Source organism: Aethalodelphis obliquidens, unplaced genomic scaffold, assembly GCF_003676395.1.
Source record: "Aethalodelphis obliquidens isolate GAN/ISIS:26980383/991018 unplaced genomic scaffold, ASM367639v1 scaffold14, whole genome shotgun sequence".
Classification (NCBI taxonomy): Eukaryota; Metazoa; Chordata; class Mammalia; order Artiodactyla; family Delphinidae; genus Aethalodelphis; species Aethalodelphis obliquidens.
In genome coordinates this window covers 27,812,005-27,834,626 of record NW_020837958.1, presented here as the reverse complement: position 1 = coordinate 27,834,626, position 22,622 = coordinate 27,812,005, and the positions used below count along the sequence as shown (strand labels likewise).

Here is a 22,622-nt window from a genome sequence, read left to right as displayed (position 1 = left end):
GCAGACAGAGAACTTGCCAAGAGAAGGTGGTTACGGAGGACTCTGAGCAACCCCTTCTGTCCCCAGCGCCCATCAGCCATGGCCCTGGGTGTGGTCAGCGCCCCCTTGTGGTTGGTGAAGGCTGAGCCCCGTGGCGGTCTCTGCTCAAAGTCTCCTTGGATCGGACCCTTATCTTAGGCTGACCCCCTGGGGAAAAGGCTTCCACTAGCGCTTGAGCATGGGCTGCGGAGAGGCTTGGGGTGGGGGCCCAGCGCACCTTAGCTCCATGCTCCAGGCATTGGCCAGGGCCTGGAAGGCAGAGGAAGCCATCCTCGGCACAGCGGACTGGCTGGGCGGCTCATGCATGTTGGGAAGCAGCTCACAGGCTCACACGGGGTGCATGCTGACCGGCGTGAGCAGGCTGGGCCAGATAGTTGGTTTTTTAGAGCAACAGTTGGTGTAGCCGGTGGCCATTCACAACTGCTCCAGTATTTGAAATGGTTCAACAATATGCAAGGAGAAAGCATAGAACTCAAAATAAAGGGCAAACCCAGAAGAGGAGAGGCAGCCCACAGGGAGACGGGGGAAGTCCTTCTGGTCACTGATGCTTAGTGTGCTCACCTGATCCAGGCTGGTCCCTGCTTCCTTGCCCGGCCTGGAGGTCCCTCGGACCCCAGTGCGGCATACCACCCCCCGCATGGTGCTGCATGGCAAGGGGGCTGCTGGCCCCGGGGGCGGGCCCCATCCTTGGCCTTCCATGGATAGGCCTGATGCTCCCCTTCACAACTGGCTTTTTCCCAAGTGGAGGCTCTAGAAAGCCAGGAACTGGGCAGCCCAGGGGGTTTCAGGGGATGGCAGGTAGACCATTCCCAGTGGCTGTGCTCTGCCCGGTAAGGTCTCGTGGGCTGCCTGTCTCCTTCATCTTGAATGTTGGATTAATCTGTGTGGCCTAAAAGAGCAGACAGGAGAGACTCTTTACTGGGCTTCCAGAAGCCCAGGCTGTGTGGGACAGAAGCAGCCTGTAGTGGCCAGGGAGTCCAGTGGCAACCACTGTCCACAGGTGGTACCCACTCCGCAGTCCCACAGAGGTACCAAGGGTGAAGTGCCCCACCAGCATCAACCCGGCCCCGCTCTCATAGAGTCATGACGGCCGCCAAGGACTTGCTTTTCTCAGGATGATTCCAGGCCGTAAGCCATGTGCAGGGTAGAGAAGAGTTAGGAGCTTAACCCGTTCCCCCAGGAGGGAGAGAAAGAGGCGTGCTAGGCTGGCTCACTGCATGGGAGAAGCAAGCCAGCTGGAGAAGAATCTGCCTGCCTCTGCATGCGGCTGTTCTGTCTGTCCTCCTCCTTCCGTAAATACTAAGTACCAAGCGGGATGGGAAAGCCAAGAAGAGAAGCTCAAGTGTTAATTGTATTCTTTACATACAGATCTTTGCAAAGAAAGCCCTGTCATTGCTAAGTATATGCCGACAGAGGCTGTGAGAGTGACTTGACCAGGCGGCTTGGCCCAGGACACTGGTGGCTATTAAGCATCTGGGTGGACCTGCAGCCCCTCCTCACCCTCGGACAGAGTAAATTCACGCCATGCAGGTTTGCCGGACGAGTCCGAGTGGCCCAGGCCTTGTACTAGGACGGACGTAGCTTTTCTACGGCCAAATGGTAACTGACTGTAGAGGATTTGTTTTCCTTCTTTTCATTTTTTAAAAATTTTATTTTATTCGGGGAAGGGGTGGGATGGAAGGGTTCCTTAGCATGACTTGCATGAAGTTCAACAGAAAAACCCAGCAATCCAAACCCACCAATCCCCTGCAACTGTATGATTATCCTAAACCACGACAACAACGAAGAGAAACAAGCAAGAGTCCTCTATTTTCTTTCAAAGCGCTTTCCTTTTATACATGTTGTTGGAGCCAAACTGTAAATGGCATTTGGTAGAAACCTGTACGTTTTGGGGGCGAATGGAGCGGGGGGCGGGGAGGGGTGGAGATGGGGAACGGATTGCTTCCCTTTTTGTACACGAGATTGAAATGGAGAGTAAAGGTTCCCACAAGGGCAGTCGGTCAGTCATCGGTCATATTGACCTCACCTTCATAGTTCATCTCTCACGCGGAAACTGAGAACTTTGCTCCAGATAGAATTGTGGAAACACACTGCCGCCTTCTTCCCTCTGTTTGGCATGCTTGCGACCCAGCGGACGTCTCCCCAAGACCCCTGACAGCGGCTAGTCTAGGTTGATTCGATCATCTTAGCGGTGTGTAGATTCAGTGCGACCAACTTTCATAACAAATTGTTCATAGTAGATAATCAACACCTTATGGATTTTCCAAGTGTTCCTTCAGAGCACCAAAAAGATCAGGACCGCGGGAGGGCTGGTCCTCCTCCACCTTTATTAAGGCACAACCCGGCATTGTATGCAATTTAGTACTTCAGAGTAAGAAAACTGCATGCCCAATGTTATGCAAAGCGATTCTAGCATGAAATAAATTTTGTATCATGGTTTCTGTATAGTCTAAAGCAGATTTGTTTTCCTGAAGCAATCGGAGGTTTGCAGAGACACACTTCTGCATCTCGAATAAATATAGTATTTCCCCAACAGAAACAGAGGACAGTAGCTTGGCTTTGGTCTGATTCTAAAATTAGTGGTGGGGTAAGGGGTGGGGAAGGATGATATTTTTGAAAAACACATGCTTGAGATGAAAAAAAAATGCAACATCTCAAGCTCTCACTGCAGCTCGCAACATTTCCTGGAAAGAGAGCAATGCTGCTTTAGTTCAACACCCTCCCCTCCCTGGGCCCTGGCCCTCAATAATAAACAGCTGACATTGGAGATGAAGCATGGATTTGGGTTTTTATTGCCTTTGGCAGTGTCGCGATTCAGTTCTGGGCCCCTGGTCAGGCCCTCTGTGGCTGGGCTGGGGTGAGCCTGAGCCCGGGCTCCTCTGATCTCAGGGACCCACCCAAGGTGCTGGCTGTCCTCTCACTGGGGGAAAGCCAGGACTGCCACCTGCCCCCCAACCTGCAGATCCTGTTGGGTGGGGAGAGGGAGGCAGCTCTCAGAAGGAATCGGTAAAAAATGGCACTAAGACGAGCCCATCCTCTAGGGGGTTCACCAATACGGAAACTTCTCCGTGGATCCATGCCATATTCATGACTCCTTGAGTCTGGTTTTGTCGGAGCTCCCAGCTCCCGCCCCCGCCACTGCCCCTCATGCAGACCATGGTCACCTCCCTCCTAGGGCCATTCTTGAATCTGATGGAGCCAGAGGCAGGGGTCTGACTGGTCCCTTGCTGGGCCCAGTCTGGTGGTCACCTCATCACACACCCCTCCCTCAGCCTGAGGCATCTTGGAAGGGGTGGAGCCCTCTCCTAGGGATGCTGATTTGCTTGGGTTGTTCACTTGGCTTTGGCTGGGGGTAGAGTGGGGGACTGGAGTTCCAATTCTTTTCCTATCCATTCGAGAATCTCCGGTGGAAAGTCCCTAATGGTCATGGCACCCCACCTCTGAGCATTTTACAGATAAGGAACTGAGGCCCAGAGGGGAGGGATCTGACCAGGGCCACAAACAAATGGGGGTCAGTTTCCCCTGGATTTCCGTTCCCTGATGCCTCCCAGCATGGCCAAGACAACGATCATATGGGTGGGTGGGAGGCTGAAGGTGGATGTCGCATTCTCACCCAATAGTTTCTCACCCCTCTAAGCATTTACCTCACCAATGTGGGGCGGGGATCAGTGGAGCAGTGAGCATGGCAAGGCCTCTGCCCACGGGTTATGCAGCCGCAGAGCTGCCAGACCCACACCACGTATGTAACAGCCATTCATAAGCATCAGGATGTAGAAGCCAGGTAGCCTCCGCGGCTGCAGGGAGGGCAGAGTTCCCTCTCGCCCTGGAGGAGGTGCCTCTGGTGGACTCAAGTGGGACTTGACACGTGGCCGTTTGGAATAGGGGTTTTCAGGGACACAGCAGCTAACGGGGAACAGGGATTAACATACATTGAGCTTCTGCCATGTGCAGGGCATCTGAGACAAGTGGTCTGATGATGACCCACAGTAATTCAACAAGCTCATCTTAGAGGCAAGAGAACAGGCGCAGAGAAGTAAACGGCTCAAAGCCACACAGCCAATGAATGATGAAGCCAAGATTTTAACCCAGGTGGTCTGACTCCAGAGCTCAGGTGAAGCTGCCTCAAGCTAATTGAGGCCTTGCTGGGGCTGGAGATGGAATTGATTGGAACACTGGTCCTGAATCCCAGGGCCCTCAGGCCATGGGTATGACCGAAGGCCCACGGACACACTGCTCTGAGCCTTCCACGCACACATCTGACCACCTCAATTTTCTGCACAAACACCTGTTGCCCTAAGAATGAAGTCAGAGCTCCTTAAATTGGCTAGCAAGGCCCCCCGGCTCTCCTCTCCCAACTCTCACCTCTCCGTGCTCTGGCCGCTGGGAAATTCGAACCCTGCCGCAGTTATACGTGTGCCCCTTAGGACCTGGAACCCCATCCCATTTCCTGACTCACTGTCTACCTCCCAACTTCAATTTCTCACTAAGTCACTTCACTCAGAAGTGGTGGATGGTGATGGAGGGCTTTACTCTGAGCCCCAGGCCTGGATTCACCGTTCTCAAGCACAGCCTCATCGAATTTTGGCCTGATGGTCCACTGGGACCGAAGGTGGTAGGGCGTCAAGGGAAGCCGGGGTGCCTGCAAGGGGAGACTGTGTGTGGTAGGTTAGGATGTAAACATCCTGCTCAAACCTGGTACGTGGCCGCCCTTCGACAATCACTGCAGGGGCTGCGGGCCCAAGACCTATGAGCACACGATGGGGTCTCACTCCCCTCTCCTTTTCCCTTCCCTCGTTCTCATGGGGTGCGGCGGTGGCGGGGTGAGGGATATGAAGGCCAATCAACTTAGTCTATAGGGAAAAAAAGTCATTCTTAGAAATGAGTGGGCATTTTCTCATTAGCTAATCACTGTCAAATGGTTGTGCTATCCACAGCGTAGTTATCAAACATCTGTAAGAGATGAAAGCAGAGGATGGGTAGGGGTGAGGGGATCGCAGAACCCACTCGTTTAGCCTCCTCACCTATGGTGACCCTAACATGCTTATTGGGTACTTTCTCTGTCCCAGGACCTGTCCTTAATGAAGGGATTCCAGAATTGACCAAGACCTGGTCCCTTGCTCTTGAAGAGCTCAGAATCTAGCAGAAATGAGGGGCTTGGACATCTACAAGTCTGAGAATAACCAGTAGGGTTCAAAGGGTCCAGAAAAGAGTCTGGGAGACACTGTCAACAGACCCTCACCCCGCTGGTGCTTTCAGGCACTCATCAATCTGGCCAGTGAACTGATGCAGAGAAGCCCGTCCGCCACTGTTGGGGAGGGAGAAATGGAGGAACTGGAGGGAACTGGACAGTCTGTGGTGCCATCCGGTGCCAAGAGCCATTCACTCTTGCATGCATGGATTAGCTGGGTTCCACATGCTTCTAAGAAGGGTCTGGCTCAGGTTCCAAGCAAGGCTCCGAGATTTAGGGCTGAGGCACCACCTCACCCTATTTTAGGCTGGGAAGGAGCCCCGAGACACTTTCTTGTGCCCACAGGGAAGCCTTGGGTGGGGCATTAGAGCTCAGCAGCAGAGGACTTGGGATTTGGGTTTCTTCCAGCAGGTGCTGAAAGAGGTAGGGGGAACTCTGCACGGCCGTGCAGCGCGAGTGTGCGCTCCTCGGGAGTGTAAACCCTGTCTGGGAGGCATGGGCCTGAAGACTTACCCACATGGGATGGCCTTCCAGTGCAGACCACCCGGTCTGTAGGACAGTGGGTGGTGGCCAGTAATGGTGGACTCGCTCCACTCTGGGTCACCTCTGGGCCATCCAATTACTCCACCTCTGAAGGCTGGGTCACCTTGGCCAGACCAGCTCAGAGTGCACAGAGATGTCCTTCCTTCCATTCTGCAAGGGCTTTAGAGCTGTACTGGCCTCTGCTGGTTCTGGGAGGTGGGGGGGACAAAGGGCTTTGCTGGCCAGGGCAGCGATGTTTCTAGGGTACGATACTGGGGGCAGGACTCCACGTGCTGGTGTTCAAGGTCAGCCAGTGGCCGTGGGTGGTCTCTAGGTGCAGGCCTGGGGAGCTCAGGATGGCCCTAATCCCCAGTTTCCTGAGTCGAACCCCCACTGGTCCCAGGGCCACCCCTTGTCTGCCCCCCTTGTCTGGCTCGAGGCCCTGGATGGGTCACCTCCCAATCAGGACCCTGCGCCAGAAGTGAGGTGTATGGCCTTGACATGGTCCCTTCCCCTTTTTAGGCCTCTGTTTTCCCACATGAACAATGAAAACGTTGGATAAGATCAGTGGTTTTAAAACTTTCTCAAGGACCCCTTTGTCAAGTGAACTCTTACGTGAAGACTGTTACACAGTGTAGATTGAAATGAGGCTACTGTGAATAAGGTGGGGGGGGGGGGACCCAGACCTCTGTCTACTTGGCCTTCGTTTCCCCACAGCCCACAAGGTGGCCACTGAGTTCTCAGGAGAATGCTGTCAGTCTCAGGAGACTGCTAGGGTTCTAGAATGCAGTTTGATGGCCACTAGGCTAGAAGGTCATTACAGGTCCTCCAGCTGTGGTGTCCTGCGGTTTCATAACATCCTCAAGCCCTTGGAGCCTAGTGCTCCCAGATCCAAACGCTCTCCTGAGTCACAGGGAGGTGGTGTGGGACACGCCACAACCCTGGCTGGCTAGCTGGAGACACTGCCACTCAGTCCTCTGGGGAAAGCCACTTTCTGAGGCCCTCTGGCCAAAGGCCTGCTGCCAGCCACAGCAGAGAGAAAGCTGCTATGTCCCCCAGAGCCATAGCTGCCACCCGGGGAAGCCTGAGGCCTGGGGTCTGGCCTGCTCCCCATTTCATGTGAGGGCCCTCCTCCTGCAGAGGCCAGGACCTGGGGGCAGATGTCAGGGGTCAGGGTCTTTCCCTGCAGAACCCCCTTCCCACGCTGTGTCTGTCCCTCACCCGAAACTACAGCTTGGCAATTACAGTCACACAGACTAGCTCCAGAGTCCTTCCTGGCTCAGGTGAAGACATTGATCTTGGGAGTTTCATTGGTTCTAGATTCCTTTGTTTGTCCCATGGATCTCCTCTGCCCGGTCTTTCCAGAAGTTTTGTCTCTTCCTCCACTTACTCATCTATACTTCCTCCACCCCCCACCCTCCCTCCAGAGCCTTCTCCCTTAGTCCTGGTCACCAAGACAAGAACTCCTTCCTGTCCAAGTAACCAGCCACCTGATCAGGGTTCCTCGATATCCTTGAACCAGCAAACTACATGCTCTGGGTGCTGAGAATGAGACCCCAGGAGAGGCTTGTGGCTGCCCTAAGCATGGCCTATAGGAACCTTTGTCTTGCTGAATCAAAGCCTGCTGGGGCAAAACAACCACTGGGGACAGAGCTGGGCTTTCTGTCCTCACCAGCTAGGGACAGGCTGGAGCCTTCCTCTGCTTCCCATGTCCTTGGGTGAGGACTGAACCCTCATTCTCACATGCTGGGCAGAAAGGATGTCCATTCCTTGAGCCCAGACACGGGGCTCCTATCGTACCCGTCTGGTCAGCCCACCCAGAGTGCCTCCTGAATCCTTCGCAGGCCAACACCGCAACCTGACAAAGCATTTCTCTGGGGACACTTTGGGTGGGTAAAGTTGCTTTATTAAAGGGTCTCTGTCACAAGCCCCCCATTTCTGAACCTGTCAGATTGGCTTTGGGGAGAAGCTTCTGCATGTCTGTCTTTCCAGTTTCTCTCTTGGTCCATGGCTTCTTGAGATCCGGCTTCCTTGGTGGCATCTGGGAAAGGATCAGTGTCCCTGGGGTGCTGGCCCAGGGCAGGGAGGGCTGGCCGCTGGCAGAGGGCCAGGGAGTGGCCGGCCCCACAGCCCACGCGGAGTCCCGACAATGACCGCAGAGCTGGCACGGGCTTTGGGGCCCAGACGTTGGCTTCGGTGCCGTCCCCGCACATGCCGTGCTCGTTCCAGCCCCAAGAGTAACACGTCCCGCCTGCGAGGGAGAGACGAGACTGCTGTAGACATGGTTCTGGGGAACAGGGCCAAAACACTCACCCTGGGGGCGCAGGTGTCACCGCAAACCCCCAGTTTACGCAGGAAGAAACCAAAGCTCAGCCACACCTGGGGGCCCGCTCGCCATCTCTGCTTCCTCCCCTGCCCTCCTAAGTCTGCTCTTTTCTTCACTCCCACCAGCCCACAACCATTCAGGTCCCAAACCTGGCTCTCCTCCGTGGCCCCTCCCTCAGTGCCACCTCCCACCCCCACACCTGCATCTCCCCCCACCACGAACACACACACACAATCCTAGACCTGCCAATTCTGCCTCCGAAAGTCTCTCAAATCCTTCCACACCTCTCCATCTCCACCGCCATCACCCTGATCCCAACCCCATTTTCCCTCATCTGGGCCACACCAGTAGCCAACTAACTAACTGGGCTGCTCGCCAGCAACTCTGATCTTCAAAGAACATCAAAACAATCTCTGAGGATGCAGATCTAACCAGGTCACTCCCCTGCTTCAACCCTTCACTGAGTTCCCCCACCCTTAAAGGCCTTTCCTTGCCTGTGAGGCCCTGAGTGATCTGGCTCCGGACCAGCCTGCTGGGGTCCCCCTGCACAACTCTCCCCACCCCACTGCATGCCAGAACCCCTGCCTTCCTTCAGTCCCTGAAATATGCCCTGTGGGGCCGGCCTTTCTCTCCAAGTCCTGGCTTTGCTGGGCTCCACAACCCCCATCCTCCAGAATCTGTTTAAATCATGCTCAGAGGCCAGATTCCCCGGCACCCGATCAACTTGGAATCTTGTCATTGCCCTTGTACTTTCCCTCACAGGCAGCGGATAGATGGTCTGGGTGGTGATGTGTTTACTATCCCCTCCTCACTAGACTGTCTGCCCTACAGTGAGAGAAGGAACACATATGTTCTGCTCACTGCCCTGTCCCCAGCTGCGGCTCAACAGGGGTTTGCTGACTAGATCAAAGATTGAAGAACTCAGAGTCCTACGGCCAACCTCCAAGCCAGCATTCGAGCACAGGTCTCTCTGACAGCCTGTGATGCTCCCACCCCATCACAGCACCTCTTCCTGGGTTTTGGCCCCTAACTAAACTCGCTCACACTTTTCTGTAGTTGTTTAAAAAAAATTTTTTTTTCTGGATATAAAAGTAATACATCTTCATGGTAAAAAGGGGAAAAAAAGAAAAATATGGATAGGTGTAAAGAAAAGCAGACTTCTAGAATCTTGCCCACTGCTATGAATATTTTACGTATCTCTTTCAAACCTTCAATCTGTGAAACTTGTAAATATTTGTGTATCTATTGTGTTGTTTTTATGCCTTAATAACACAAGCATTTCTCTGTAGAACTGGGAATTGTTCAAAAAGTAAATTTAAAATAATTTGAAATTTTGAAAAAGCTCAATATGCAGAAAAGTACAAAAAATAATTTAACAGAAAGACATATTCCTCAATCAGCTTCAGAACATTAGTTACCATTTTGCCATATTTGCTTCAATTATAAAGATACAGTTTAAGACCCACCTCCCATCCTTGGCCCTCCATCCATTCCCTCCTTCCTGGAAGTAACCACTATTTGAAGTTGGTGTACGTTACTTGCATGCTTGTTTTATATTTTTCTACATGTATGTGTCCTTAAATATTATATAAAAATTTTAGTTTGTTTTAAAGATTTACATAAGTAGTGTCATTCAAATATGTGTCTTCTGTTATGACTTGCTCTTTATACCATTGTTTTTGAAATCTCTCTGAGCTGATAGTTACATTTAGTTCATTTATTTTAACTGTGTATAGTACATATCCCATTATGCATAAATCATATTTTACTCATCCATTTCCCTTCTGATGGACAGTTCTTTAATGATGATAATTGTTGCTACTTTATTACACATTATATATTACAATATATAATATACCATAATATTTTACTACAATACTATTACTACTGTTGCTACTATAAACAACACTGCAGTGAACATCCTGGAACACGTATCCTTGTACAAATTGGTGTTTGTGCACATTGATCCCTAGAAGTGTGATTGTGGCGGAATCACATGTTCACATTTACCAGGTGTGGCCAAACAGCTCTCCACCATGGCTGTAGTCCCATCATTTATGGTCCCATCAGCAACGGATATGAATTCGTTTCCCTCTATCTTTGCCTTTAAGACTCTTGCTATTCTGATTAAGTACATGTGATTAATTTGCATTTTCTTGACTACTAGTGAGATGGAGCATGTCTTTATGTTACTAGCCCTAAATTGCTTTTTCTATGAATTGCATGTTTACATTCTTTGCCTGTTTTGCTCTTTGTTTGCCTTTTTCTTACTGATTTATAAGTATTCTTTGTATATTCTTTTGTTTATATAATTGTTATAAGCATTGCATGTGTCTTCTCCCAGGAGTCTGTGGTGTCTCTTCACTTTGTTTATGGTCTCTTTTGTTGTCCAGATTTATGTAAAATGACTGCCTAATTGCCCATTATGGAGATTAAACAATTTCCTTAACCTGTATCCCATTATCAGATAGATAGGCTGTTTCTAATTTTTCATTATTTTGTATAACATTTCTATGAACATCTTTGTGCGTGAATCTTTGTCTACATCTCTATTTTCTCAAATTAGATTCTTAGAATGGGAATTCCTGGTCAAATGGTATGGACATTTTTGAGATTCCTGAGTCTTGTTTTGAGTACTGCCAGAATACTTTGCAGAAAGGCCACTTGAATACAACTACAACAGTCTGTGGGACTCTCTGTATCACTCAGCATTGCCAGTATTCATTAGTTATTATAGTATTTAAGAACCTTTTCTAATTTGAAGACAAAAACGGTATCTCATTATTTTTATTTGTACTTTTCTGATTCCCACAGAAATTGAAAAGTAATTCTTATTTTCCTCACATATTTGAATTTCCTCTTTTGTGTATTGTCTGCTTAATACATTTTTCCTGTTTCATATAGAAGAGTTTAAGTGCTCAGACCCAAGATCCAGATGGCCTGGGTTCAATCCCATCTTCTCCATTTATTAGCCGTGACCTTGGGCAAGTTACTTAGCTTCTCTGAGCCTCAGTCCCCTCATCTGTTAAATGGGGATAGTAATAGTACCTTTATCATAAAGGTTATAAATATTTATTCATTTATAAGGATTAAATGAGCAAGTATATATAAAATACATAGTATAGTAGTCCACCCTTTTGTGCAGGGGACACTTTCCAAGACCCCCAGTGGATGCCTGAAACCATGGAGAGTACCAAATTCTATGTATACTGGTTTTTCCTATACTCATGGGCATGTAGCAGGTACAGTGTGGCTGGGCTGGACAAAGGGCTGATTTACATCCTGGGTGGGATGGAGCACAACAGAGCAAGATTTCATTACACTACTTGGAATGGCACACAATTTAAAAGAGTTGTTTATTGCTGGAATTTTCCACTTAATATTGTCTGACTGTGGTTGACAGTGGGGTAACTGAAACCACTGAAAGCAACACTGCGGATAAGGGGGCACTACTGTACTAAATGAAAATTTGCTGTTGTTGTTGTTCTCAAGAGCCTTATTGTTTTAAAGATTTTTATTTTAAGAATATTAATTCTATGCCATATCTGGCATAACTATTTTTTCTCAGTTTGATTTAAAATTTTGTTTTAGGTCTTTTGATGTAAAACATAAAGTTTATGGTTCTAGGTAGTACAATTTCTTGTTTTTTTATCTTATCATTTCTTCCATAGTTTGTAAGAATTGAAAGCCTATCCCTATCCAGATCAGAAAATCTTCTTTTGATTTTTTTCAATGATCTGAGTTTCTTAACACATCTTTACATTTCACTCATTAACCACTGAAAATCTGTTTTGCAGACCGCTCTTTCACAGAGGGAGGCTGGCTGGCCCAGGATTACCCTTCTCTTTCCTTTTCCCTGGTAGGAAGGCAATCATTAGCCAAGAGCTTGGGCTTGGGGAAACACAGATGTCTGCCTGTTTGGCACATGAATGAGGAAATGCACACAGAGAGGATGAACCCCAGGCCACAAGTCCTGCAGTTAAGCAGGAGTTTCAGCCAGGTGGATCTGAGGCATGAGGTGGAGAATGGAACAGGCTTGGTACCTGCGGGCCTAGCTCGGCACCTGGCATGGGCTTTGCGCCCAGCCCTGGTGAGTGGCACCAGCTGACGGTCAGCAGGAATGGGGGTGGGAGGAAGCCAGCGCTGACCTACCAGCAGGACGCGGCACAACGGGCAGCTGGCAGGTCCCTCTCCTCCTGCCAAAGGAAACGCTCTAAGGAAGCCTGTTTGGGGCCGGGGTAGCCCACTGGGTTGAGAAGCCTGGCAAAGGCTCAGATACAGTTTCCCCCAGTACTTCCAAAGAAGCTGACTCAAGGTTAGGTGCTTTATATTCTTTATCTCATTTAATTCTAACAACCTTGTGAGGCAGCCACGTTTTATAGATTATTCTCATTTTATAGTTAATGAAACTGAGGCGCTAGACCCAGACAGTGTGGCTCCGGCATCTGTGCTAAACTCTGCATGTTCTATACCAGGGCTCGCCAGAGTTCTTCTATGAAGGCAAACAGTAAATACTTCAGGTTCGATGGTCTCATTCGGTCTCTGTTGCATATTCTTATTCTTTATCACAAGCCTTTCAAAATCATTCTTAGCTCGCAAGGCCGTACACAGCAGGCCCGTGGGTTGTACTCCGTCAGCCCCTGGTATATATATAATACATACTGTGGACTGTGCTATGCTGTCCTGGGTCCCACATCACCACACAGCTGTGTGACAATGGTACGTCTGTCCCCAGCTACCTCACAGGGTTGCTAGGAGGAGGCCTGCATGTGCTGATGTACATTTAATGTCCTGGCACAGTGCCTGACACATGGTGACAGCTCACACCCACGTATGAAGCAGACCATGGGGAAAGGAGGAAAAGGCAAGGAAGGCCATGCTGGTGGCAAACCTTCCCAGCAGATGGGAAGGCCTAGGGTGGAATGACAAGTCAGGGGTTCCCCAACACTTTAAACAAACCTCCTATAGAAAGAAACCAGGCTGCTGAACTCGGAGAATGAAAGATGGGCCATCCCAGTAACAGAAGGACTCACACAGGACATTTTTCAGTTCTGAGCTCCTCCAGCATTTTAGAATATCTTTCAAGCACACCCCCTGTCCCTCACCCTCACTTAGGGCCACCTATTCAGCGGCACAGTGAAGATGGAAAGGCCGTCTGGACTCAGCAAGATGCTACTATGCAGGCTGTTCTCATGTAGAGGTGAGAGGAAGGACAGCCCATGATAAGCCTCTTCCTAAGCTAACTGGAATACGGGACACCCAGTTTTCGAAACAGGTGAGTTCATGATGATTCCTGGCATGACAGAGGACTCTCTGCAGTGTGCCCGGCACTCGCCAGGTTCTTGAGGACACTGAGATCCCGTCTGATTGGTCTAGATCTGTTTTACTGGCCCCGGGGCACATGGCTGAGCCTTGGGTGGAGAGCTCATAGTTACAGAGGGATTCCCTAGCCTCTTCAGGGTTTGGGCCCTTGCTCACAGGGCTAAGTGGAGTTGATGCAGGCTGTGACAAGTGACAAAGCTCATGGCCCACCACACTTGCGTCAGCCTAAGAGCCCTGCAGGCAGCGGAACCTCAGGGCTGGCAGGGTCCCCAGCACAGGCTGGACACAGTACCCAAATCTGTTCAGGTCTTGTGGCACCTGCTTGAGCTTCTTGGCAACCTGGGTCCTCACAGGGCCTTATGGTGCTGGGACTGCAGCCCAACTCTAGGAAGGCGGCAGCGTTTCTGCTGGAGGGTCTTGTCTAGGAGGGGCAAACACCTGAGTATGTGTGACAGAAACTCCTGGTTGTCCCTGAACCACAGAATGGAGACTACATTTCCCAACCTCTGTTGCAGCAGGGCGTGGCCAATGAGATTTGAGCTGAAATGTTCTGTAGTAGCTGATGGGATCCTTCCTTCAAAGACAGATGGCATGTGCCCTTTGCCCCTTCCTCCATCCTGTCACTGGAAATGTGGATGTGATGGCTGGAGCTCTAGCTGCCATTTCTGACCATGAAAATGAGGGCTACAACCTAGGGATGGTGCTTCTCAGTTTCACATAAATGTTACCTTAATTCTCACAGCAACTCTCTGAGGTGTTCTTACCTCCATTTTACAGATGAGGAAACTAGGCTCAGAGAGGTGAAAGAACTTGTCCATGGTCATGTGGCCGCCCTAGTCAGGACTAGGATCCAGGACTCCTGAGTCTCTGGCTCCTTCACTAGTTCCCAAACGGTAACAAAGTCACCGAATACTTAGTGTATGCCAGGCCCTGTGATAAGCACTTTATACGTATTAATTCACTAAATCCTCACAACAAGACTGTGAGGTACAGCCTAACACACCAGGGAGGTGGTATGAACTGTGCAAGGTCACATAGCTGGTGAGAAGCAGAGCTGAACTGAAACCCAGGCAGTAGGACTCCAGAACCTCTTCTGTTAATATATATTGTCCTCTCTAGCCAAACCTCTGTTCCTCAGATAATGAAGAAAAGGTAGAGAGTCATGGCGCACTTGTACAGGAACAAGGTCAGTGATGGCAGGCCAGAGCCGTAGCTGGTGAGAGAAGCACTCTGCGGAGGAGCAGAAACCCCTCCGAGCCCTTGTGAGCGCTGGGGCTGAGGCAGAGGCAGCTGCAGCAGGCCCTGCCGCACCCCACCCCCGTCCGCATCTGGTGGGGTGGAGAGAGGAGGGCGGGATGGTGCGAAAAGTTAGGCAGCCAATGGTTCACCTTGTCTCTTGCCTGTCAAGGACCTAGGCCTCACAAGGCCTCACGAGGACCTCGGGCACCAGGCAGGGCGCTCTTCTGCAACACCAAGCAGAGAGAGAGAGAGAGACAGGAGGGGTGAGGTCTGAGCACCTCACGCAGAGGAAGTCTCTGGATTCGGGCAGGTGGTCAATGCCAGTGTGGACGGAGCTGGCCTTGGAGCCGGGCAAATTTGGAAGAAACTTTTGAGTGTCTAGCTGCCCAAGCTCATGAGTATCCCACCCTTTGGGCAGTAATTGGTGGTCCCTAGGTCCTGCTGTGAGCAAGGAATTCAGGCCTCCTGAAGTGTTTTGGGTCTAGGTGGCAACCTCAGGACAGAAAGAAGAGGTTCAGGTTCTGATCCTCTCTCGCTTGGACAATTACAAAAGCTAGTTTCTTCTGAGGTAGCTGGCCTGGGTGGGGGAAACCAGGCTGAAACACAGCATGAACTAGGTCTTCCCATGAACAATTTCCTGTCTCCCCACTACCTACAATGGGCCTCTTATCTGGCTCTCAGGGCAGCCTGTCCCTCTTGGCCGCATCACCGCTCTTTCCTCTGTTCCAGCCCCATGGGCTTGCTGCTGCTCCCTGAGTTCACCCAGGCCTTTCACACAGTTGTGATTTTGCTCAGATGAGTCCATTTATCTCATCATGTGGACGCCTCTTCTGACTTGGGCCCTGTATGGACAAAACACCCCGAAGAGGAAAATCCAGTTTCTGCCCTGGGGCTCCCAGGCCACTAGGGTAGACAGCCATGGGGAATGACGATTACAGGGACCAATGGCATGTGTACGCAAGGAGGCTGGCACAACGGTGTTTACTGTAGCATTGTTTGTAATCTTGAAAGACTGGGGGGAAACCCCTAAATACCCATCAACAGAGGAGTGTGTAAAGAAACTACAGTTTGACCCTACTGTTGAATAATATACAGCTATTAAAAATAATGAGGTAGGGCTTCCCTGGTGGTGCAGTGGTTGGGAGTCCACCTGCCGATGAAGGGGACGCGGGTTCGTGCCCCGGTCCGGGAGGATTCCGCATGCCGCGGAGCGGCTGGGCCCGTGGGTCATGGCCGCTGGGCCTGTGCGTCCGGAGCCTGTGCTCCGCAGTGGGAGGGGCCGCAACAGTGAGAGGCCCGCGTACCGCAAAAAAATAAAAATAAAAATAATGAGGTAGCACTCTGTGGCCTGACATGGCAAGATATTGCAGACATTTTTAAGAGAAAATAGCCTGCAGAACAATATAGAGAGTATGATTCAATTTATGCAAAGCCCCTATATATTTCTGTATGTATAGACCCTGAAGAATACATCCCAAACAGAGAATAGTCTCTGAGGAAGAGAGGGAGAAATGGGGGAAGGGCAACTGAGATTTTCTTTGTTGTGTGTTCATATATTTTAAAAAGCAATAACACAGGATGATGATCAAAAAAATAACAGTATTTCTAACCGACAGAGGTAGCATAGAGAGGATGATACACTCTATTGGGAGGGGAGGCAGGTGACACTGAAAGTTCCAGGGGTTAATTCTTAGCTGGGTTTTGAAGGATGAATAAGAGTTTACCAGTCTTAAATAGAGGGTACCCACTGACATTTGCTCACTCTGAGCTGCCTTCATTGATCCTGATGGCATCCTGTTTGCTGCAGGAGTGAACTGTGGGCAGGTGTAGGGCTGGGTCCTCCTGGGCTGTTAGAAGGCTATTAATTTCACTTCCTCTGAGCTCTTAAGATACCCAGAGCTCTCTCAGCACACACACCACACTCCTCCTGGATCTCGAGGTGTTTCTATTTGTAACTGTGAGCTGGGGATGGGAGCCAGGTGCTGTGAGCAGGACACGCTCACCAATCAGCCCTCAGGCACATGGTACAGGCACTCAGGATAGAGCTACTGAGTGGAAGTGAATACCTCTGGGCTGTTCTCCTGCCCACAGTCTTTCTGAGCCCCCTGCTCTGTCTGGAGAGCAGCAGGGGAGGAGTATACACACACATAATGCTGAGATCAACTCCAGTCCTGTGCCTGGCTGCTTGTCTTTATTCCCTGATCTGTGACCAGAGCTGCCTCCTGGCCACCGGCCTCAAGAACAGAGAGCTGTGTCTCTGTCCCTGGTTACACTGCCCAGAGAGGGGCAGCTCCTCCAACAGAACGGCCTAGAGAATGGCTGTGAGGACAACGGTCCCAATGGGCCAGTCTGAGGGAAGAGGCACTGTCAGTGCAGGACCCTTTCAATTAGTAGACCATCCATCACTCTCCAGGGCCAAAGATGCCCTCGAGGCAGGATCTGAAGCAGCAGGAGGAAGCCATTCCAGAATCAGGAAGTGGGGCTGTTAGCCCCCAGTGTTACTCTGGAGATATTTTGGTATTGTAGCCAAAGTTGCCTCAGGGAAGGCTAAGTAGAAGATGGCTGGCCTGGGGTCCTTTCCAGACAAGGATCCACGACAGCACTGAGAATGGGGTGAGAGGAAGAGATGGGGGATGAGGGCTAAAGGCAAGGAGGCCAGAGAGGATGCTGTGGCCATCCACCGAGTAAGAAAAGATGAGGGGTTTAGGAAGGTAATGTTTTAAACACAGCTGGAATCTGGCCACTTCTCACCAGCCCATCACCTCACACTGGCACTCCTGCAAGGGCTTTCTACCTGCCCTCTCTGCTGCTTCTGTTGTATTCTCTACACAAAACCTGAGGGATCCTGTTAAAACCTGGCACTAAGTCGACATGGCACTGCTCTGCTCAGAATCCTCCAATGGCTTCTCCTCTGACTCAGATAAACAACAGCTGGCTTCCTCCTGGACTTCATGTCCTGTCAAGTTCCACCTTGCTGACGTCACCATAGCTACACTGACTTCCTTCCTGTTCTTCAAACAGTACTGGCCTCAGGGCCTTTGCGTTTGCCGTTCCTGCAGTCGGAATGCTCTTGTCCTGATGTCCACAGGTTCACTCCCTCGTGTTGTCATGTATTTGTTCAAATGTCACCTTATCTGAGAGGCCTTCCCTGACAACTCTATATGAAGTAGCAATCTACGTCCCACCCCATCTCTGTCTCCTCACTTGCTTTATTTTTCTTTATATTTTTAAGTGGTTATTTATTATCTCTCTCCTGACCAGAACACAAGCTCTTTGAGAGCAGGACTCTTTGTTTGCTACTATTTCTCAGCACCTGAAACTGTACTAACAGTTCATGAGTACTAATACCTGTTGTTTGAATGAATGAACACACAAATGAATGAATGGCTACCAAGAGCACGGAGCTGTCTTCTTCTCTCCCAGAGGCTAAAAGAGAGTCCACAGATGTGGGGAGGAGAAGCCACGGGCAGGCTGATTTCTGCTCACCATCAGGAAGAACGCCGTAAGGACTGGAAGGCCACCCTGGAGAGTGGCAGGTGGCCTGCGCCAGAGGTCCTGAGCCCCCAGCTGGCGAGGGCATTCCTAACAGTGGGCAGATTCTGGGATGAGACAGAGCAAATGCCCTTCTGAGCCTGGCGAATTTGTGCGGCGGTGTGGTGGGTACGGATGCGTATGAGGGAGAGAGAGAGAAGGAAGGTGTAGGCAGAAGAGCAGAAGAGGGGGCCACACACCCAGGTCCTCAGGCTGGCTCCCTCAGACCTGACAGAGGAGCGGCCCCGGCTCAGAGGATAAATAAAAACGTGTTGAATTGATGGGTTTGCCCTCAGAGGTCTCGTTCTGAGGCTGCAAGGCTGGGACTGCTCTAGAACTTCTTGTAGCTTAAAACGTTGTTCAGTTCTCTCAGTAGTTCTCTATCCCTTTACATAAGAGGAAACTGAGGCCCAGAAGTGGGGCAGCATCTCACCAAAGGTCCCCCCCACACACCTTCCCACTGCTATCTCCCCCTTTGTATCACTGAGGTTTGATGGTTAAAACAGCCCAGTGAGGAAGGATCTGGAAGGGAAAGAAAGCTGAATCTGAGACAGGTTCAGAAACAGCCAAGCTGGGCGGGGCGGAGGCCAGCCCTCCCCACTCCCACCGCAGGAGGAGGCGCTGAGGCTGCTGTGGCTGCGCGGCCGCGGTCACCTGCGGAGAGAGCGTGCTGCGGCACGTTGGCTCCACTGGGTGACTATTCTTAGATTCAGGGAGCTAGGGATGATGGATTTAGAACTTACGAGGTGGAAACGTGTTGGCCTGTTTTATAAACAACTGAACTCCTCCCCACAGACTGTCTTTCTGAATTCTGTGTTTTCTGTCAGAACTGCTAGCTTTCTGGGCTTCTTGGCTGCGCTGGGAGAAGGAACAGAAAAGGCAACTCAGGCTCTCGAGGGCCTACTATGACCATGTACTGTGCTAAGGGCTCTGCGTGACCCATCTCATTTAACAGAGCAGCCCTGGGAAGGAGGTATTCTGATCACACTCTATTCATGAAAAAACAGACTCTGGGAGAGGTCCCAGAGGAGGAGCATGCCCTGGGATGTGGCTCCAGGGCGAGGCTGTGAACAAGCGGGCCCGAGGTGGAGTCTGGTGCTGCCAGCAGGGGTCTGGCTCTGGCGATGCAGCAGTAAGGGCACAGCATGGCACCTGTGGAGTTTAACCCCTTTAAGTGTTTTGCACATGGTTCTCCTATCCTCTTAGACTTCTTAACTCGGGTGATATATCATCCCTCTGTATAACCTGGTGGCCTGCCTCCATGGCCAGTCAGGGCCCCCTCCTCTTGGTAGGTTCCAAGTTGTCATCATCCCTCTAGAAGTACGTTCCCCAAACTGGCCAAGGGCTCTATCTAGATGCACACCTGGTCCCAGAGGCTGCCTGTATCAGTTTAGCCTGAAGCCACATTAGCCGTGTTGGAGTCCAAGTCCGTTGACTCTCCCCATAGCCCATGTCCAGCACTAAACTGTTTCTGCAGGAGCTGCTGTACTATGTTTCCTTGCAGCCTGGCCTGGGTGCTGGTGTTTGGACCTGACCGGAAATTTCAAGATGTCTGCAACAAATATCTCTGAGGGGCACCAGCAGAGGGGCAGGGGCACAATGCAGCTCTGGGGCCCGGAGAAGCCGGCCTGCTGCTGTTCCTGGAGCCTGGTCACAGCAGACCCTCTCGACACTGTTCTCCCCACACCTGTTTGGGAACAACCCGTGTGCAGGAGAGGAGGCTGGGAGCTAAAGCAGTAATGGGGGTGGGTGTAAGAAGGTCTGTTCTGGAACCCAGCAGCAGGTCCAGAAGAAACCACATGCAGATTAGGAGGTTAGAGCACTAGAGTCCACTGAGAAGCCACTGGATGACACAAACCTGAGAAGGAATTCTTCCTATGCTTTCCAATCACTTCATAAATGCCTTCTGAGTGTATGCTCTGGGTTGGGTGCTGTGCACAATTTAGCCCAATCCACTTGCTACACAGCTCCTACACAGTACAAATGCTAGGTTAGGAGGTGGCCACCCATCCCACTGTGATAGCGCAGGGAGACGGGTGCCCTGGAAAATGTACGCCCAGAAAGGCAGCGGCTGATTCTTCAAAAGGACCAAACCCCCTTGGGGATAGAGTCTGTCTCTTATTTATCTTTTTTTTTTCCAGACAGTCAACTTTTATTGAACTTCATGACATTAAAAAAATTATAGTACAAAATAGGAAACAACTAAGGAATTAATACTTTCAATTTATATTAATGCATTGTTTTCTTTTAAAAAATGTTACTTTTTAGAGCAGTTTTAGGTTCACAGAAAAATTAGGCAGAAAGTACAGAAAGGTCCCTGCCTCCACTCATTCACAGCCTCCCCGCTATCAACAGCCCCTACTTGAGCAGTACATTTGTTACAGTCAGTGAACCTACAGTGACACATCATTATGACCCAAAGCCCGTGGTGTACATTAGGGGTCACTCTTGGTGTAGTACATTCTATGGGTTTGAACAAATGTATAAAGACATGTTATCCATCATTATAGTTTAATGGCCCTAAAATTCTTCTGTGTTCCACCTATTTATCTCTGGTTTTATGTACCAGAGGTGAATGAATAAGTGAGTGGATGAACAGTTACAGAGTGCCCGTAAGGTTCAAGCACGGCTCTAGTGGGAGGGGTAGAGCAGAGACCAAGGCCCAAGGCTCCTGTCCTCAAGGGGCTTACGTTCTAACGAGGGACCAACGAGCAAGCAGACATACAAATCATCAGCATGTGGCTAGCGATAAGAGTTAGGAAGAAACCAAAACAGAGTGATATGATTAGAAGGACAGGTCGTAGGAAGTTCTCTCCGGTAAGGTGGCCTCTGAACTGTGACCTGAAAGTTGAGGAAGAGCCAGCCGTACAATCACCTGGAGGGCGGGCTTTCCAGGCAGAGGAAACGACAAACAGAAAGGCCTGAAGTGGGAAGTTTTGCCGGTTCCAGGAACAGGCAGGAGGCCAGTAGGGTCTGGGGCCAAGAGCCAGGGGAGAGGCAGGCCTCCGCGTGAAGGGAAGGCAGGGCCTCAGGAAGGCTGGGGGGAGGCCAGGAGTGTTTTGTGGGGAGGCTGAGGAGCCACTGGAGGGTTTTAAGCAGTGGGTGATCAGGTCTGACTTACATTTGAAAAGGCCACTTGGTGAAGGACAAAATAGAGGGAGATGGTTCAGGAGGCCCTGCACTGCAGAGGACCAGGCCAGGCAGGACTGGGTGGTGCTTGGAGTGGGCTGGTGGCAGTGGGGACAGAGAAACAACTGGATTTACAATCTATTTTGGAAGTAGGGCGTGTAGGACCTGCCGATGGAATTTCACAGGGAGTAAGTGAAAGAAGGATTCAAGATGGATTCCCTGAGCGATGGGTGGAGAGTCGGGCTGTTTATCAAGGTGAGGAAGCCTGTGGGGAGGGGTCGGCTTGGGGAGAAAATCAAGAGTTCTGTGTTGGACATTTTAAGATGGAAGTACTCATTAGAGATGAATGAATGACCTGAGTGAGAAGCGGGAAACCATGGAAATAACAAATGGCAGGAGCTACCAGGTGAGCAGTGGGCAGCTCGGTGCGCTTATGATTCGATGGGGTCAATATATGGTGCCTTTATCACTCTGAATTCCAGTTTCTTGAATGAAGTGCACGACTGGGACAAATGCATACTACATGGGCTAATATATAAATTTCTTTCGTGAATGTCCCTACTTCATAAAAAACACATAACATTTGAAACAAAATTAGCACTTTGGATAATTATAACCCACTAGCCCGAGTTCTCCCACTGGTCCTGTGGGAAGCAGCATTCTTCTCTCAGGCTGGAGAGCGGCCAGGCTGCTGGGCTGGGATACACAGGCGCAGGGCTCCTCCCCTGGGCCGGGGCGTCAGCGGGAGAAGCGGCACTCGCAGAGGATGGAGTGCAGGCACCGGGAATGCTGCAGCCCTGCCACCAGACTCTCTTTGGGATGCCTTCTAACTCCGAGGAGTGTAAGGCCACCCAGACATGGGGGCCTGGAGGTAGCCAGCTCCGAGAGACCCTTTAGCCCTGGCCTGGAAGAAACAACTGCAGCTGGGGAGGCCTGGCAAGTGTCGCTGGGCTCCCTGCCTGTGTGACTGTTCACGTCCCCAGCAGGGGCTACTCAGCCTCCTGTGGGCTCGGTCCCAGGTGACAGATTCCCTTCCCAGACAAGGGGGCTGGAGGCTCTAAGGCTGAAGCCAGGCATGTGTCCCCAGGGTGCAAATCCTCCAGTGGCACCCCAGCTCAGAAGGAAATCCAAAGCTTGGCTCTTGGTCTCTAAGGTTCCACACCATCTGGTCCCCAGCTCCCTTCCCTCCACTGCTGCCACTCTCATCCTCACTCACTCCTCTCCAGCCACACCGGCCTCCTTGCTGTTCCTCCAACTGGCCAGGCACGCTTCCAGAGTTAGCTTTCACACTGGCCATTCACTGTGCCTGGAATGCTCCTCCCTAGA

At 50.8% G+C, this 22,622-nt stretch overlaps 1 protein-coding gene across 1 annotated transcript in view; it reads right to left on the bottom strand.

Annotated features, from left to right (window-relative positions):
- Positions 1 to 7,637: 7,637 nt before the first annotated feature.
- SERGEF (secretion regulating guanine nucleotide exchange factor) overlaps positions 7,638 to 22,622 on the bottom strand; it is a 218,041-nt gene continuing 203,056 nt past the window's right edge. Inside the window, exon 11 of the mRNA XM_027115258.1 lies at positions 7,638 to 8,000. Within this exon, the coding sequence (XP_026971059.1) occupies positions 7,657 to 8,000 (344 nt within the window). The 3' untranslated portion in view covers positions 7,638 to 7,656. The remainder of the gene's footprint in view (positions 8,001 to 22,622) is intronic.